This window comes from Mugil cephalus, chromosome 21 (genome assembly GCF_022458985.1).
Source record: "Mugil cephalus isolate CIBA_MC_2020 chromosome 21, CIBA_Mcephalus_1.1, whole genome shotgun sequence".
NCBI classification, from domain to species: Eukaryota; Metazoa; Chordata; class Actinopteri; order Mugiliformes; family Mugilidae; genus Mugil; species Mugil cephalus.
The window spans coordinates 18,252,150-18,267,628 of NC_061790.1; the positions used below are offsets into that span (position 1 = coordinate 18,252,150).

General features: G+C 40.4%; 1 protein-coding gene across 1 annotated transcript in view; it reads right to left on the reverse strand.

The window, feature by feature from the left end:
• The window catches only part of ptchd4 (patched domain containing 4), a 40,632-nt gene extending 26,321 nt beyond the window's left edge, over positions 1 to 14,311 (reverse strand). Inside the window, exons 1-2 of the mRNA XM_047574495.1 lie at positions 11,871 to 14,311; positions 3,176 to 3,671 (exon numbers count right to left, since the gene is read on the reverse strand). Of these exons, the coding sequence (XP_047430451.1) occupies positions 3,176 to 3,671; positions 11,871 to 12,470 (1,096 nt within the window). The 5' untranslated portion in view covers positions 12,471 to 14,311. The remainder of the gene's footprint in view (positions 1 to 3,175; positions 3,672 to 11,870) is intronic.
• Between the last annotated feature and the right edge of the window lie 1,168 nt (positions 14,312 to 15,479).

A 15,479-nucleotide genomic window follows, 5' to 3' on the forward strand; every position in this document is an offset into this window, starting at 1 on the left:
CATTATACCTGAATATTTTCTCTGTGCTGAATCAAGCAAACGTAGTAGTAAGGTTGGTAAGTGCATTAAGTGATTAAGATCTCCACTTAAGTCCTGGATCTTTCTGCTACAGCATAAGTACAATACACACTGCAGCTGTTTGATATTTATACTCTATGCATTCTATTGTCATGATTGTACCACTTATTTGTGCATTATAAAGATATCTGCCTCATACACTAACCAAAGAAGCCAACATTTCTGAAATGATTATGCTCGGCAAAGATCTGCCGAGCCAATCCAATTGTTTGGGTGGGTTTTATACAGTAACGGACAGAAGAGTAACGGCAACATAGTTATCTGCAAATTAAACTCCCAGGCACTTCCTTGGAGTTTCATTTGGTTCACAGAAAAAGCCCCTCTTGAACAGAGATAAATGATAAATGAAAAGCGAATTTGTAAAAGCTTGCACACACACTGTGTACTAAATCTTATCGTTTCCATTAAAATTTAATGATACTGACAATAGTGAAGTGAAGATATCTTTAGTTGCTGCTTTCTTCTTTGTTTTCTCCAGCTTCTTGACAGTATCTTCTTGCCTTTATTTGGCAAAAGGATTGTGGCGAGACTATTTCAAGAAAGTCATAAATAAAAATAAGAAAACAAAGGGGAAACAAGGAAGCAAGGAAGTATATTACTTTGTAAAAGTAAATGGCTCTGATTGGTTTTAGGACTATCAAATTCAAACAAAATAAAACCTAAATGTCATGCTACCAGACAAATATTCCATAATTGCAAAGAAAGAAGTAATTGCAATTTAAGCTGGATATTAATATTACAGCCCTTACGTCTTGGGGATTTAATTCAGATTTTGACAGTCAAGGCTTTTAATAGTGCTAGATATGATGTGTTATAGTAGTCTCAACAGAAGAGATGAAGGGAGTCAGAACCAACTAAGAAGCAGTGGGACTAAAGTCAGATAAGATAATTAGGTCTATGGTGTATATCACCAACTCAAATAAACCATGATGTAGTGCTGAACAATGCTCAGAGGTACATCTGCTTCTGCAAAGCTTGTTTGTTAGCATGTAGCCACCAGTAGCTGCGGGCTAACTCATTAGCGCAAAAATGAGAGATGAAAATGAATGTATAGCAAAACTATGCCAAAAGCTTTTCAACTGATCTCATGCTATCACATACCCTGCAATGTTACTGCTGTTTAAACTGTTTAAACTAGAACCTAGGATAACTTAGTTGCAGCAGATGACTGTCTTGTTTGCAAGCTACCAGCTCAGTAAATGTAAATTGTGAAAAGCATATTCATTCATCGTGAATTTGGAGGCCAGGTCTTCTTCATGTTTTGAGAGTTGTTCCTAAAGTGTTTTTGTATTAAAAAGCAATATGTATCCAACCATGTGTCTGTGTATTTCAAGCCCGTCTACCGAGGCCCTCTCATTTTGTTGCTTTTCCCAGAAAGTGACTGTAATGCGACTACCCCTTATATAAGAAGGAATAAGGGCTAATTAAGTAAATCTACTTAGGTAACTTACTGTCAATTTCCAGGAAATATTGTGTAAAACATTTAGATCAGCGCATAATGATTAATTTTTCAATCAACTAATAGGTGACTTTTTTCCAGTTCGTCGATCAATCTATCGATTATTTTTTCAATTAATCGAGTAATCTTTTGCTAAACTAGTTTGCTACTATTACAGAATGTTTTGTATATTATCATTAAAATAATGGTGAGATACGTCATCACGACATCTAAAAAACCAGTTTCAAACTTTATGAAAAGATAATATTCAACCAAAGTTCTGATTTATTGAGTGTAATATAGTTATAATTACTGAAACCTAAAGCTTCTTGCAATGCTTATCGTCGTAGTTCCACCTGGCATCACTTTATTTGTGTGAAAATGTGAATAGGTATTGGGTTACAAATGACAAAAATTCAAAGAAATGGATAGACTCACTGAGACACAGTAAGTTCTATGGTTTGTCAGACCATAAAAAGCCAAAACAAAAATTATGAAATGTGGTAATATGGACCTGTTCACCTTAAGTGTGAAATTTAAATGTAAGCTTTAAATGATAAAGCCATCACAAACCTATCAGTTTCAGTTTCAGAGTGTCTTCCTTGATGTGGCGTCGATGTAGAGTTAAGGGTGTGTCTCAGACAGGACCTCCTAAGAGGAACGTAGACATCTGCTGCCTTTGAGGCCCTGTCACATGAAATTACAGACTTAATCAAGTCTTCTCCCTCTTGTTTGCCCTTCTCCACCTCTTCACTCTGAATGTGTCTTTCTCTCTATCTTTCCCTCTCTCATTCTCCTGCCTATCTATCTGTCCATCTAGCCCTCTTCCTCTGTGCTCTCTCAACTGTCTTACCCATACATCACATACATTTTTCTCTTTGCTCTTTTCTCCTTGACTTTTCTCTCTAGTCTCTCTAAACCTCATCGCAAGCCCCCACCCCTCTCTCTTCTCCTCCTCCTCCCCTGCCTCTAGGTCACAAGGAGTTGGTCCAGCCTCCTGTTCCTGAGTCTTACTTAAACTTCAGTTATGCCAGCTGGCCTGCAGCAGAGCTGTACCAAAGCCCCAGGGATCGGCTGACCTTAGGAGCACACGGGAAGGAAATGCAAGATATAATGTTAAGTAAATGGACAAGGTATAGCTGAAGAAATACAGGGAGTAAGAAGGAAGGGTAAAACACAAGCTGAAGATACTAAGAGCAGAATAACAAAAAGAGGAATGCAAATATATGCACTGCCTGCTGTATTTTGTAATGCGGTATTGTTAATGATTATAATTCACAAAGCACTGTTTCACGTTCTGCTTGCTTTAGTCCAACCTGCCATGAAACACCCACTCTTACGCCCTCCATGAATAGTAGTTTCTGCAAAATAATGCCACTGAATTACCTTTTTGAAAGAAATGCAGTTCACTGAAATAGTATTAAATCAGTACAACTTTTCCAAAGGAAGGAATATGCACAAACGCAAGACTCACTCACGTGGATACACACATGCCACTGTCAACGCTTTGCAACTGAGGAAAAGCCCATCACAATCCTGCTAAACCTTTCCACAATCAACCCACTATGAGTGCCTTTCTGATAAGCCCCTTATCCAACCATTACACACTGAAATACACACACACACACAGCCTCAGTCACGACACACACTCCTACTCACCCATGGCAAAGAATGGGATCCCCAGTAGTGTGGAGTTGAACTTCCCATCCGATATGAAGAAGATCCCTGCAGCTGTCACATTGGCGATGCAGATGGTCAGCACGCCGAGGAGGCCAAGGAACGGCTTCCCCCTCAGGCAGTCCCGCATGGAGCTGGAGATGGTGGCGGCCAGGAGCACCAGCACCAGGCTGACCAGCACCTCACCCTTGGCCAGCACACCCGTCTGGTGGAAGTCCCGCCACAAGCTGAAGGAAGTGAGTGACTGGATGTGGAGCTGGTCGGATGCATGGGGTGCCTCGGTCGTGGACAGCCGACTGACCAGGGCACAGAACTCATTCTCCCAGCGCTCTGCAATGGCATCCTGCACAACGGGTCCATTGTTACGGAGGTAATAGGTGATCTGGACAGCGCGGGCAAACTTGACCTGCTGGTCACGGCTGTTGGGCGAGAAGGACACCCCCCCCAGCTGGTGTCCAATGAAGGAAACACGGCCATTCTGAAGAGAAAGATATAAGCTTTAGTTCTGATGAACAAACAATTTTCAAAAAAAAAAAAAAAGGCTAGTGAATGGGGAGTAGCTTGAACCTGCAGAGAGAAGAGTAACAGTAGTTTTTAAGCTGCCGTCTAACATGCACCCACCTTCGCAGCTGTAGACAGAGTGGGTGATATATTGTGAAGGTTGACTTGCTGTTCCATAGTAATTTTTAAATTAATCAAATTATACAGTACATGCAAGACATCACAGTGACAAGAATATGGTGTTAATGTAATTGCGCAGGGCAGTGAGGAGCCCAATAAAGCAGCTGGGACAATAAAAGTGGGAACCATTAGTCCGTCAGCAAGAAAACTGAATATATATGGTACATGAGGTTATTGTTGGCACAACCCTTTACTTTATCTTGGAAATGTTGCCAGGGAAGCACAGCAGATGTATACGATGTTCTTAATCTGAAGTACCCTGTTAGCAGTCCACATGTAGAAGATGGTGACCAAAGGATGCAGCATGAAAGGTGTGATGCAGCTGTAACAATACAATATTTACAAAAAGTCACTCACAGGTGTTCGGAAGGAGCTTTTTTTGGTGCATTTCAGTGTCAATGGTGTGAGCTTCGCCCAAGAAAAAGGTGAAGGCTTGTCAGACGGGCAGATATATGTACATATATATATGTATGTATATATATATATGTATGTGTGTGTGTGTGTTTGTATATGTGTGTGTGTGTGTATATGTGTGTGTGTGTGTGTGTGTGTTTGTGTGTGTGTGTGTGTGTATATATACATACAGTATATATGCTGCATATAAAAGTAATATAGCAGTTAAAACAATTGTGATGCAATGCATTGTAATAAAAAATCACACTATACGTTACGATATGATACGATACGATACGATATAGCCTCCCCAGATATTGACTTAATTCAGCAAGTCAAAACACAAGTCGCTTACTATGCTGATTCTAAAAGCAATAGACACTTTTCATATGAATACGATATTATATGATACGATACGATACAATATGATATGACCTCCTCAGATATTGGGCTAATTTAGCAAGACATTATTCTCCAATGCAAAAGGTGAATTTTAGCTTAAGGGTTCAGCATTTAGGGTAAATGCCAATCATAGTAATTTTAAATTTTTGTTTTCACTTCTATCTTTAGGTTTTCAGGAAATGGTGGCTGCTTGGGTGTATGACACATTAAGAACCATGTAGAATTAATTTCATGTTGATTATTCCAATCATTCTATGTCAAGGCTGGATGTGTGTTCACAGGGTTTAATTGGACAATACATTACCACAATGGCATGATGAATATTTCCCCAGTCTTCTTAATCAAGCAAACAGGACACACTCTCAGTGAATACTGTGAGGTGAATTTGAATTCATATATAACACTAATTCAGCACCCACAGCAGTTTGAATTTTAATTTGTCGATATGATTTATCTTGTTAGGAACACAATAATCAAGCAAAACCAAACAGCCACAATGTGCTGTTTCGCAGCAGTGAAACTGATAGAAATCTTTTCTTGATAAATAAATCCCTGTGATTGTTTGCTTCAACATCTGTAAACAATTTACTCAAGTGGTGGAAGAAATGGATGAGCTATTCCTCTTATGTGGGCAGCATGGTAAATTGATGGTGGTGGACACTACACCTTGAAGTCACATAACTAAGCCCATCCATATTTCAGCAGCCAGTTTTTCCTGACTGCCTCTAATATATTAAATTGTCAGGCAAGATCTGCATGCTATTTTTTACTCTGTCATTAGTCTCCAAAACAATCATACTCAGTGCTTCAGATTTGTCATTTCGTGACAGAGTACAAGTATGTTTATGTAAAGTAATCACTCAGTAATTGCTATGGGAACTTGGAAAGCTTTAGCTACAATTTCACTTGTGTAATTGCAAAAAGCTCGTATTAATCTACCAATTTCCTTACAGCGTTCTGAATGACTCTCAACAGTTACAACACACTTGTTTGCATATTGCGCTGAGCCCATATGTGTTCAGGCTGAGTGTAGCTCTGTAAGACTTTCGAATTCTAAGACTGTGGAAACTGAGAAAAAATCGGGCAGCGCTGTCTGTTCAGCTTCATTTTTATTTTTGTTTGTGGACAAAATAACAGTTCCATGAGGGTGTGTGAAAGAGAAAGAGAGTTTGAGAGTGTTGAGGTAGGTGGGACGTGAGGAGACACCCAAATGGAACTACGTGTGATATCTGTGTTCATATGTGAAAAGGGGGTAGATGACACCTTTCAAGCTTTCTGTGGCAACAGCCAGATGGAGGTGACGGGTGGATAATGTGCATAAAGAACCTTCACTCTTCTTCTAACACGTAGTTCCATTCAATAATGCTACAATGCCATTGCCATTTTCTTTTAATTTCTCTTTAAATAGCCACGGCAGCAATTTCCGAAGTAGGAGACAAAAACTGAGAAATCTACAGTGTGTTCATCACTATTTAATTATGGGAACTGTACGTGCACATGGAGTGTGACCGAGAATGTATGTGAAAGTGTTAATGAAGACCACACTACTACGAGCACTACCGACAAAATATGTTGAGAGCAAAGACTTAAAACTCATTTCTGCTCTTTTAGGTTGCACTTGCACAGCAGGAATAAATGGTGATGGGCTTTATATAACTTTATATACAGCATGGGTGTCAAAGATAGGGCCTGTGCGCCACAACCAGCCTGTCAGTAGGTCCAACCTTGCTTGCAGGATGAAATTACCTAATTTGTCCACAAGTGCTCACTGTTTTAGTCAGTGCACTTAGTCAGTCACTTACGAAATTTCACATTGTTGATAAAATGCTTTGTAAAAAGATAGTTCATCAAATGTAAACATTTTTATAATGTACTTGCACTTCTTTTCACTGAAACAAATGGAAAAATCTGAAGTTGTTATTATTTATATGTTATTATGCTGTTATGTCACTGGCCTGGCCAACTTCAAATCAATATGGGCTGTACGTGGCCCGTGAACTGAAATTAGTTTTACACCCATGCTATATAGTGTATGACTGAGACAACAGGTTCTTGATTTGGTTTGTTTTAGCTTAACGTAGAAAATGTATGGCATTTTATCAATGAGACAAAGGCACTATCCAGTCATATTATTATTTTACATGATCACTTGCACAGCTTAAAAGATGGATTACGCTTCAATCTTATATTTGTGCAAATTCATCCATCTAGTGAATACACAGTTTAATAGATGCACACAAAAAGGAAGTGGATGTTACTGTCTGTGATGTCACTTGTTAATTTCATGTTTTCACTACGAAAGACATCCTGAGGACATGCCAGTTAAGATTAGCCAATATGACAGTAAGAGTTATATAGTATACTTGGCCATCAATACACTTTACCATTCATCAATTTATTGTTGAAGTCAATGGACCTGTTCAGACCTTGCAACAAGATCCAATCTGGAGATTCTAGGTGTGAACACCCCCAGGACAGGACATTTGGAGGTGGTCTGGGTTCCATGTGTGTTTCCTGCAGTATTCCTCAGCCTTGCTATCTATCTATATACAGTATCTATGTATTGTTTACTGAAACAGGCTTTCGTTAATGCAGGAGACATCTGGGGATTCTATTGACTGTTTTTATTGCCATACACCGTAGGGCAAACCTATTATTGACACACACATACCCAATTTCTGGCCCAGTCAATTCTCCTATCCTCCAAACACATTGGCTCTCCTGCAGGATTTTAACTGTCACAGACCTCCTTCTGTGTATCAGTTATTTTCTTACTGCCTTGCTGCTGCTCTCACCTCCAGTTTTATGATTTATTAATGTGAATGTGTGTGCGTGTGTGTTTAGGATGGGGGTTGGGGGTGTAAAACAAACATTGACCTTAGTTTGACATTGCCACGGAGCGCACAACTCAAACTTAACTTAATTCAATCTACCACTCATGGTCTTCTTATGGTCTTCTCATGAAATGTACAAGAAGCTTGATCTTGACAAACATGGCATTGCTAATATAAGAATACATGTAATGCAAGAGTCCACCAGTGTTCTTTTATTTTTTTAGATTAGATTAGACTAGATTAGATTAGATTAGATAAGATTAGATAAGATTAGATAAGATTAGAAGTGCAAATAGAAAAAAGGTGCAAAATATACCCAATAATAGGTAACAGGTTGTGACTATTGTACAGGCTGTGACTATTGTATTGTAATAAGTATGTGTTATTATTACTTATTAAGTCAAGGGGGAATAAATACAGAGGATGCCATTTATGAGTAAGAGCAAGTTTTGGTTTGGATACTGGTTGGAGCCAAATTGAAATAGACCAAATCTTCTCGACAGCATTTAATTAACAAACACCAACGTCCATAACAGAGAATGAGACTGCACATCAAGTATTTGCTAGAGAAAATAACTAGCCATGGTACACAAAGAAGAAGGCACAGTATTAATAAGGTCATGTGTTTATGTTCCCTTTTTTTTGTCCTTGATGTCAGTGAATGCACCATGCGAGAATCGGAAGTTATGGTAGAGCTGAGAGTGTCAGAATGTTCATGTTGTTGGCGTCCTTCTCTGAATCTGCCTTCATAGCTTTAAAACTGTAAAGTTTATGTTGAAACTGCACCAGAAATGTGGTAATTATTGTATGATAATTTTTTTAGGATGTACTTTAGTTAAATTTTCCCTATCTATTGGGCTTTAGGGTTTGAACTGTTGAAAAAAACACCAAACTTTAAGACCTCACCTAGGGCCAAACAGGAAACTGGATGAAAAAAATGAACAGAAAGCAGTACTGATAATGAAAGTAATTATACTGATAATGAAAGTAATTATACTAGTTTAAATAACTTATTCAATGACTTTTGGTGAGGACAGTACAGCTCTTAATCTGTAACATTTGAGCAGCTAGAAAACAGCAGTTTACATCTGTATGACTCAAAACAAACTGACATTTAGGAGAAGTCAGATTTGGGCTTTAATGACTATCAGCAGACAGTCACTAAACAGTGCCGACATATGTCCAGTCTGTTGCTGTAGCAACTTTGGCACTTCAGCTATCAACCCACAAGCTCTAATGAACCATCGGGTATTAGATGTGCTGTAATGTATGTATTTTTCACGTGGCTTATTGTATAAATTTACAATTGACTCCCACTCTAACCATTTCAACTTAACAGGTTCTAATGCTGGAATGACTGTCTTAGAGTCATTAATGTATTTTTATTTCTCTGACAGCGTAAAAACTGAAAATAGAGCAGACAGAGCAAAACAAAGACTATATTTTAGGCATTTTCTCCTGGGAATAGAGCTAAAGTTCAGCTCAGCAAAATGTAGGACTTTTTTTTCCCCCAAACAAAGACTACATCTATATAACAAGCACAGAAATAAACCCCAAGATGTGACATCAAAGTGCAGGGTAAGGCATAAGAAATCAGGTAAATGAATTAGCTCAGACAGCTAATCAGACTGGCAGGCAGAGAAAAGGAGGAGCAGAGTGAGCGATAGAGCACGAGCAGCCAGAGAGGAAGGAGTCCATGTCGAGGTTCAAGAGAAAAATACTGCGGTTCATAGCCTTATTTTTACAAAGTGATGTAAGTCAGAATGTGTATTTATAAAGTATTTATGAAGGTTGTTTGTCGAAAATCCAAAGATATTTCAATTTCCTGTTAGGGGTGGGAAAAAATATTGATATGGCAATACATCGCAATACATTTTATTCTGATACAATATCGATTTTGAATGTCTTAATGTTGATTTTAAAAGATAAAGAAAGGCCAATTGTCAATCACTTCTGCACCTGCGCAGCATTTAGTGAGACAGTTGAAGAAGTGGACAGGCAAGCAGCAGAAGTGTGCATGGAAACGCCATCAAAATTCAAAGCTGACATTTGGAGGCAAATGGAAGAAGGAACTAATAAGCTGGACAAAGAGCGTGCAGTTTGCAAACTGTGTTACACTCCAGATAGATATTCACTGAACAAAACCAACTTGCAAACTCATCTAACGAGATCCCAAAGAGCTATTAGCGCAGCAGTGGCCGCAGCTGCTGAAACATGCTGATCCGAAGCAAACGACACTGCTTATGCAATGTCAATGTATACATATGAATTTTATTTTTCGCATCTGTTTCGTGGAGTGTTCAAATAGTGACATACATTTTTTTTAGGGAAACAATTGTACTTTGACGTATTTGACATTTAAGTCGCAAGAACCTTGATCCACTTATTCTGTGCAATAAATTGGAAATTGATCATTTGACTCAGTTTGTCCAGTGAATTATCACTGTCATCTAACCTACATGTATGCAACTTGTATTTTAAGCTGCATTTAAAATTTCTCAGTGATCTATGTAGAATATTGCAATATCATAATATCGCAATCATGTATTGTGACTAGTAAGTGCATGCCAATACCCACCCCATCTCCTATCATTTGTGACTAAAAAGGTGTCATAAGAGCTCATCTGAGAAACAGGAAGCAGGGAATATTCTCTATTTTTTCCCAAATACTGACACTTGTTAAAGGTGCTGATGTACTGCAGTTGCATTATGAAAATGTGTGGGTGGGCTTTATGCAGTGGTGGACAGATGGGTAAGACTAACGTAGTCATCTGAGCATCATGATGTTGAATTTGTTCACAATAAAGTGATTGGTTGTAGAACTATTTTTTTTCTGTTATCGGTTAAAAGGCACAAAAATCACTTTTTTAACCCATCAGTGGTCTTGAGTTGCCATGGCTGGGGTCAATGAAACATTACAGTGGAACATGGGAAACAATTGTTCCTAAATTACTAACTGTACCTTTAACCCCCTAAAATAACGAATATTTTATGACCTTAATGACAACCCAGTAAGGCAATGCCGAAGTTCAAATAACGCATTTTAGAGAAGAAAAAAATAATAATTTCAAACCAGAAATGTGTTTTTGAGTCAACCCAGTGACGAAGCATAGAGAATCACAGAGCCACAATTGAATAAATTGGATTATTGAAGGGAGAGTTCAGAAATTCAAAAACCATGTTGAATATTTATCCTACAAAAGAGGAATGCTCCACATGTCCCTCCTACTGATTATCAGGAACCAAACAGTCTGCAACAGGACGGTGGGTGGCCTCACCACTCCGCTGCACAGATACTGTACCTCACTGTGCTATGGCAGCGCTCAGAGGAAGTAACAACCTTCCATACCGGAGACCAGGCATGCCATACTCTGAATTTGCACTTATGTCAGCCTGAGCCCACAGTGTGCAGTGGACGGAGAAAATCCAAGTGAGCGGTGGCACCTTCCTCCCAATCTAATCAACTGGTGTTGAATAAGATGGTCATTACAGTGACTAAGGTCATATTCTGCTAAGGCCGCACAACGAGCTGATAAAACTCTTCATAGGTTTACAAAAAGGACACATCATGCAATGAGAAGCTGTAACCTTGACACTGCACTTGCCTTCGTTTTCAGCTGAGCAAACATTACTGTTGCAAACAACACCAATGTGCAACAGATTTTCAGGTGAAAAGCGTAAAGACCTGATAAGAGGCACCATGCTCCTCCTGCATAGCACATCTGCACCTCGTGTAACTGTGGGCCTTCTGAAAATGAATGTATCCCTGCGTGTGTCCAAGCGCTGCATCCTGACATGTTGCTACAAGGCTGTATGTGGGAACTGACAGGGTGATCTCACTCAGATGAAACAGATGAAGATACAGATGTGCAGGACACCTTGAAGACTACTAGCCGCTGTAGCCATGTCATGCTGCATGTGCAGCCAGGAGGAGGCAAAAGGGAGACACTGCATCAAAAAAAAAAAAAGAAAAAAAAAACACAGGGTATCCCTGTGTGTGTGTGTTGTGTGTGAATGAGTGTGGAGGAACAGAGCAGAGCAGTCAGAGGCTATATGCAGCCAATCAATTCACCTGCACCAACAAGGGAGGGTGAAAACTGTAAAGCCGGCTGTCTGTGTAATGGAGAGGGTTCCCTCGCTGGCTGATATATGTAGCAATCTGCAACCCCACATCACAGCCTGAGCGAACACAAGCCCACCGTGTTCATTCAGAAATTATGGCAAGCTCCGAGGGCCAGCCTGATACAGCTATGCACATGCTGACTGCTGCTGCTACTGGTGCACTGTCACCACGGCTCTGTGGGAGAGATTTCTTGGGGAAGATAGTGTGCAGGGGCCTGGCTGACAAGCATGCAATAACATCTCACCTTTAATGTTGTGTTTGGGTAGCTCACGGGCACCTTATGGAAGGTGCTGTTGGAAAGCACAGCCTGTCTAATGTCTTCGAAGATAGTGATGATATCATCCAAGAGGCAGCGCTTGTCCCTGTGGCTCAGGATGCAGAGGTGCGCGAAGGTGTAATTGAATCCCTTGTAATTGACGCGCAAATCCAACACCTGCTTGTGGACTTGTAGGACGTGGTCGGCCAGCTCCAGGATGTTCCCCCCGGACTTGGCCAGCAGGATCAGCCTGCCATATCTGCCCGGGGTGTGCAAATCCGAGTATAGCTTGTGCTTCGACTGGTCGATGGGAAACAGGCTGTTGGCAAGACTCCGCTCGATCTTGGCGAGGCTGTGAGTCGGGGCGACCAGCACTTCCAGGTCCGTCTCCGGCTTGAATCGGCTAAGCACTGTAGATCCGAAAATGATGGTGAGGACTGCGGGGACGGTGAGGAAGAAAACGGGGTGCCTGCTAACGAATAAGCCCAGCCAGTAGAATGAAGCCTTGAGCCCTCTGTGTATCACTTGCCGCAGCATCCTCCACAAAATCCAGCTCGCAGATGCCCCGTCTCCTCCGATGAAGCACATGTGACATCAGACTCCGTTCCCCGGCTTAGCACAATTCGTATAGGGAGAATTACACCAGGCTACAACACCACCACCACCGCCGCCGCCGCCGCCATGCACGCACATTTACACACACACGCGCGCACACGCACATTCGCAACACCTGGAAAAACAGCACTGCAGCAATTCGCGGCAACACGGGCGGACGCACGCAGACAGGCGGACAGTCAGAAACACCATCGTGCACCGGGCAATCGAGTCCGTGTCGTGTGCTCTCAAGCCATTGCGCCTCCGTGGGATGGAGAGAAAGCCGCGAGTCTCCTTCGCCGCACCGGCTGCAGTAGCAGCGACGAGCCGCGGCGGTGTGGTGTGCATGTGCGCCTCCGTCTGCGTCTACGGCGGCTCTCACACCAGCGGTGGCGCCTGATTTATGTACTTAACTGTAACCATGTGGCGCGGGGAGAGAGGGGGAGGATGGTGGTGGTAGTGGGGGCTGATGGTGCCTGGTTATTTTAGGAACTGTGGAGGCAACAGGCAACATGAGAGTTGTAAAATGTGCCTGCAGGTGGCTGAGTGACCAACAGCACTTGCAGGAATGAGTCAGTGTTCGTGAATGGGGCAAACCCAGCTTGTGTTGTGGCTGACGCTGAGTGGTTTATACAGGCTGGACAGGCAGGGTGGCGTGAGGGGGTGTTCGGGCAAGGCAGAACTCTGTCATTTTATTTTTATTTGTTTTGTAAACTACCCTAGCCTGCCAGTCTAAGGTCATTCAGAGATACAGGACTCCAAAGCCAAAGCCATCACCATGCTCTCTCATAATTTATGTTTAATTGGATATTTGAAACGTTTTTATTTAGTGTGGCATTCTAGAAAAAGATCACGGAGATGAGCTCACGCAGCTTTTTGTTCTTTTTATCGTGCAACAGTATATTAAACCTTGATTATTTTTACATGAGTAAACTTAATTGGACTGAATGTGAATGAGTGGTATTTTAGTGCTTATGAAAAATATGTCACACAGATGTCCATTCATTCTGATGGGCATCGTCAGTGATGGCAGACAGGCTGTATTTTCTCATAAATGACCTTGAGTCATTTCTCAATTTTATTTATTTTTTTAATACCAAAGCTTCATCTCCCCTGATCTGGCCACCTGAGGCACTACTGGCTTCACTTCTGCCTAGCAGCACATTGGTCAGGTGGGGGGCTGGGAGCAAGAAATCTTGCACCATATTTGATTTTACATATTGACCATTGGGCCCTCATTGCCACACTGAATCACGCTCTTTGTTGCTTCACACTCCTCTAAACTAAATTGTGAGTATGTGTTATTTTCAATGATATATCCTGTTTGAGAGTAAAACTATTGTAAGTGATCCTAGTTGTCATGCAACATTTTCTGGAGCCTACTTTTAAGTGACACTGTTCTGTTGGTCTTAGGAGCCTAATTATGACGTGAGAAAAGGAGCAAGTCATCTTTTAACCACGATCATTCCATAACTGTAGCCATATGTTCATTATTGACAATAAAAAAAGATGCACAAATAATAAATAAAGCCAAACCATTATTGTTTTCTTAAACCTTACCACAGCCTATAGCTATAATACTACTTTTGATAACATGCAAATTATGTTAACAGTCAACCTCTGGTGACATTTTCCACCAGGATAACTGTGTGGTTATTATTTGAACCACTAGGACAAAGGTACTCTTTCTTTTACTTATTTTAACCTAACCCACAATCTTTTCCTGAACTTAACAGTGTTGTTTTTGTATCTATTACCAAATACCCCTCATTTTTAACACTTTATTTTTTGCATTAGTCCTTTTGAAGGAGGACATTTCATCCAAAGTTGTTACAAATCACCACTGAAATTTTAAAGTATGTGCTGTAAATGACATGGGTACGGTCCATTACATGAAAAAAAAAAAAAAAAAAAAAACTCTTTAGAATTCAGTAATTCTGAGCTGTCCCTCACACATGAATAAAAGCAGACTATTCAGTAGTTCATTTCATTAGTTCACAATATTGTTACGGTTTGGTGAGGTTTAGACATAAAAATGATTTGCTAGGGTCAGAGAACAATAATTGTTTAGGCTAAATAAGTCATTCATAAGTATACGGGAACCTGTGTCATTACTACATCACTTAAGAAGTCCAACACTAACTTCTTGTTTCCTGTAAAGTGTCTACCCAGGTATCTACATTAATCTCTCATTTACATGCTCTTGGAAGCTCTGTATCAACATCGTTTTATTATTGATTAATTAGACTGAGATACTGAAACATCCAGGTTCCATGGGATTAGTCATCCATGACAAAGACCTCCCGATTAACCTCCTGCTCATACTTCATTCTTTGCACGTGTTACTGGAGCATCACACTCCATGAACTCCACCACACTCCAAGCTTCATAAATGCCCAATATAATTTTACATCACTGTGTTTAAAACAAATAAAAAGGTGACCAAGGCACTCTTGAGGTCCAAAATTTAAAAAAGCCTTAATTAAAAGTGGCTAATGCATTGTAAAAGTTAAAATGCACCTACGCGCTACGGCACACTCACTGTTTTTTTTTTTTTTTTTTTGTTCCATCCACAAAAAGAAGTGTTGTTTTTGTACCTATTGTGTGAAGTGTGTTTTTTTATTTTTTGCCCTAGTCAGAACCCTACTCTAATATTAGTATCTATCTCTGTTAGGTCATGGCTGGTTTAACCTGCATGAGTAGCTGTAGGGTCAGAAGGAAGCTGGGACCAATTTTGCCACTGATGTACCCCTGACTACTGCTTTGGATTACTACCCTGCCACTGGTCTACTGAATGTCAGTCAATCAGCCATAATTCTATGCACTCCGTTTCTCAGAATCGTCCAACAACAATAACATTTTGACATATAACGTTGGTGTAGACGGATCTTTGAAACTAGGAATACAAGGGTTCATCATAATATACGGTAAAAGGAGCCACTTTAAAACCATTACTACTTCCCTCTTTCATTGTGTTGGTGTGTTTCAAATGCCTTAAATAAT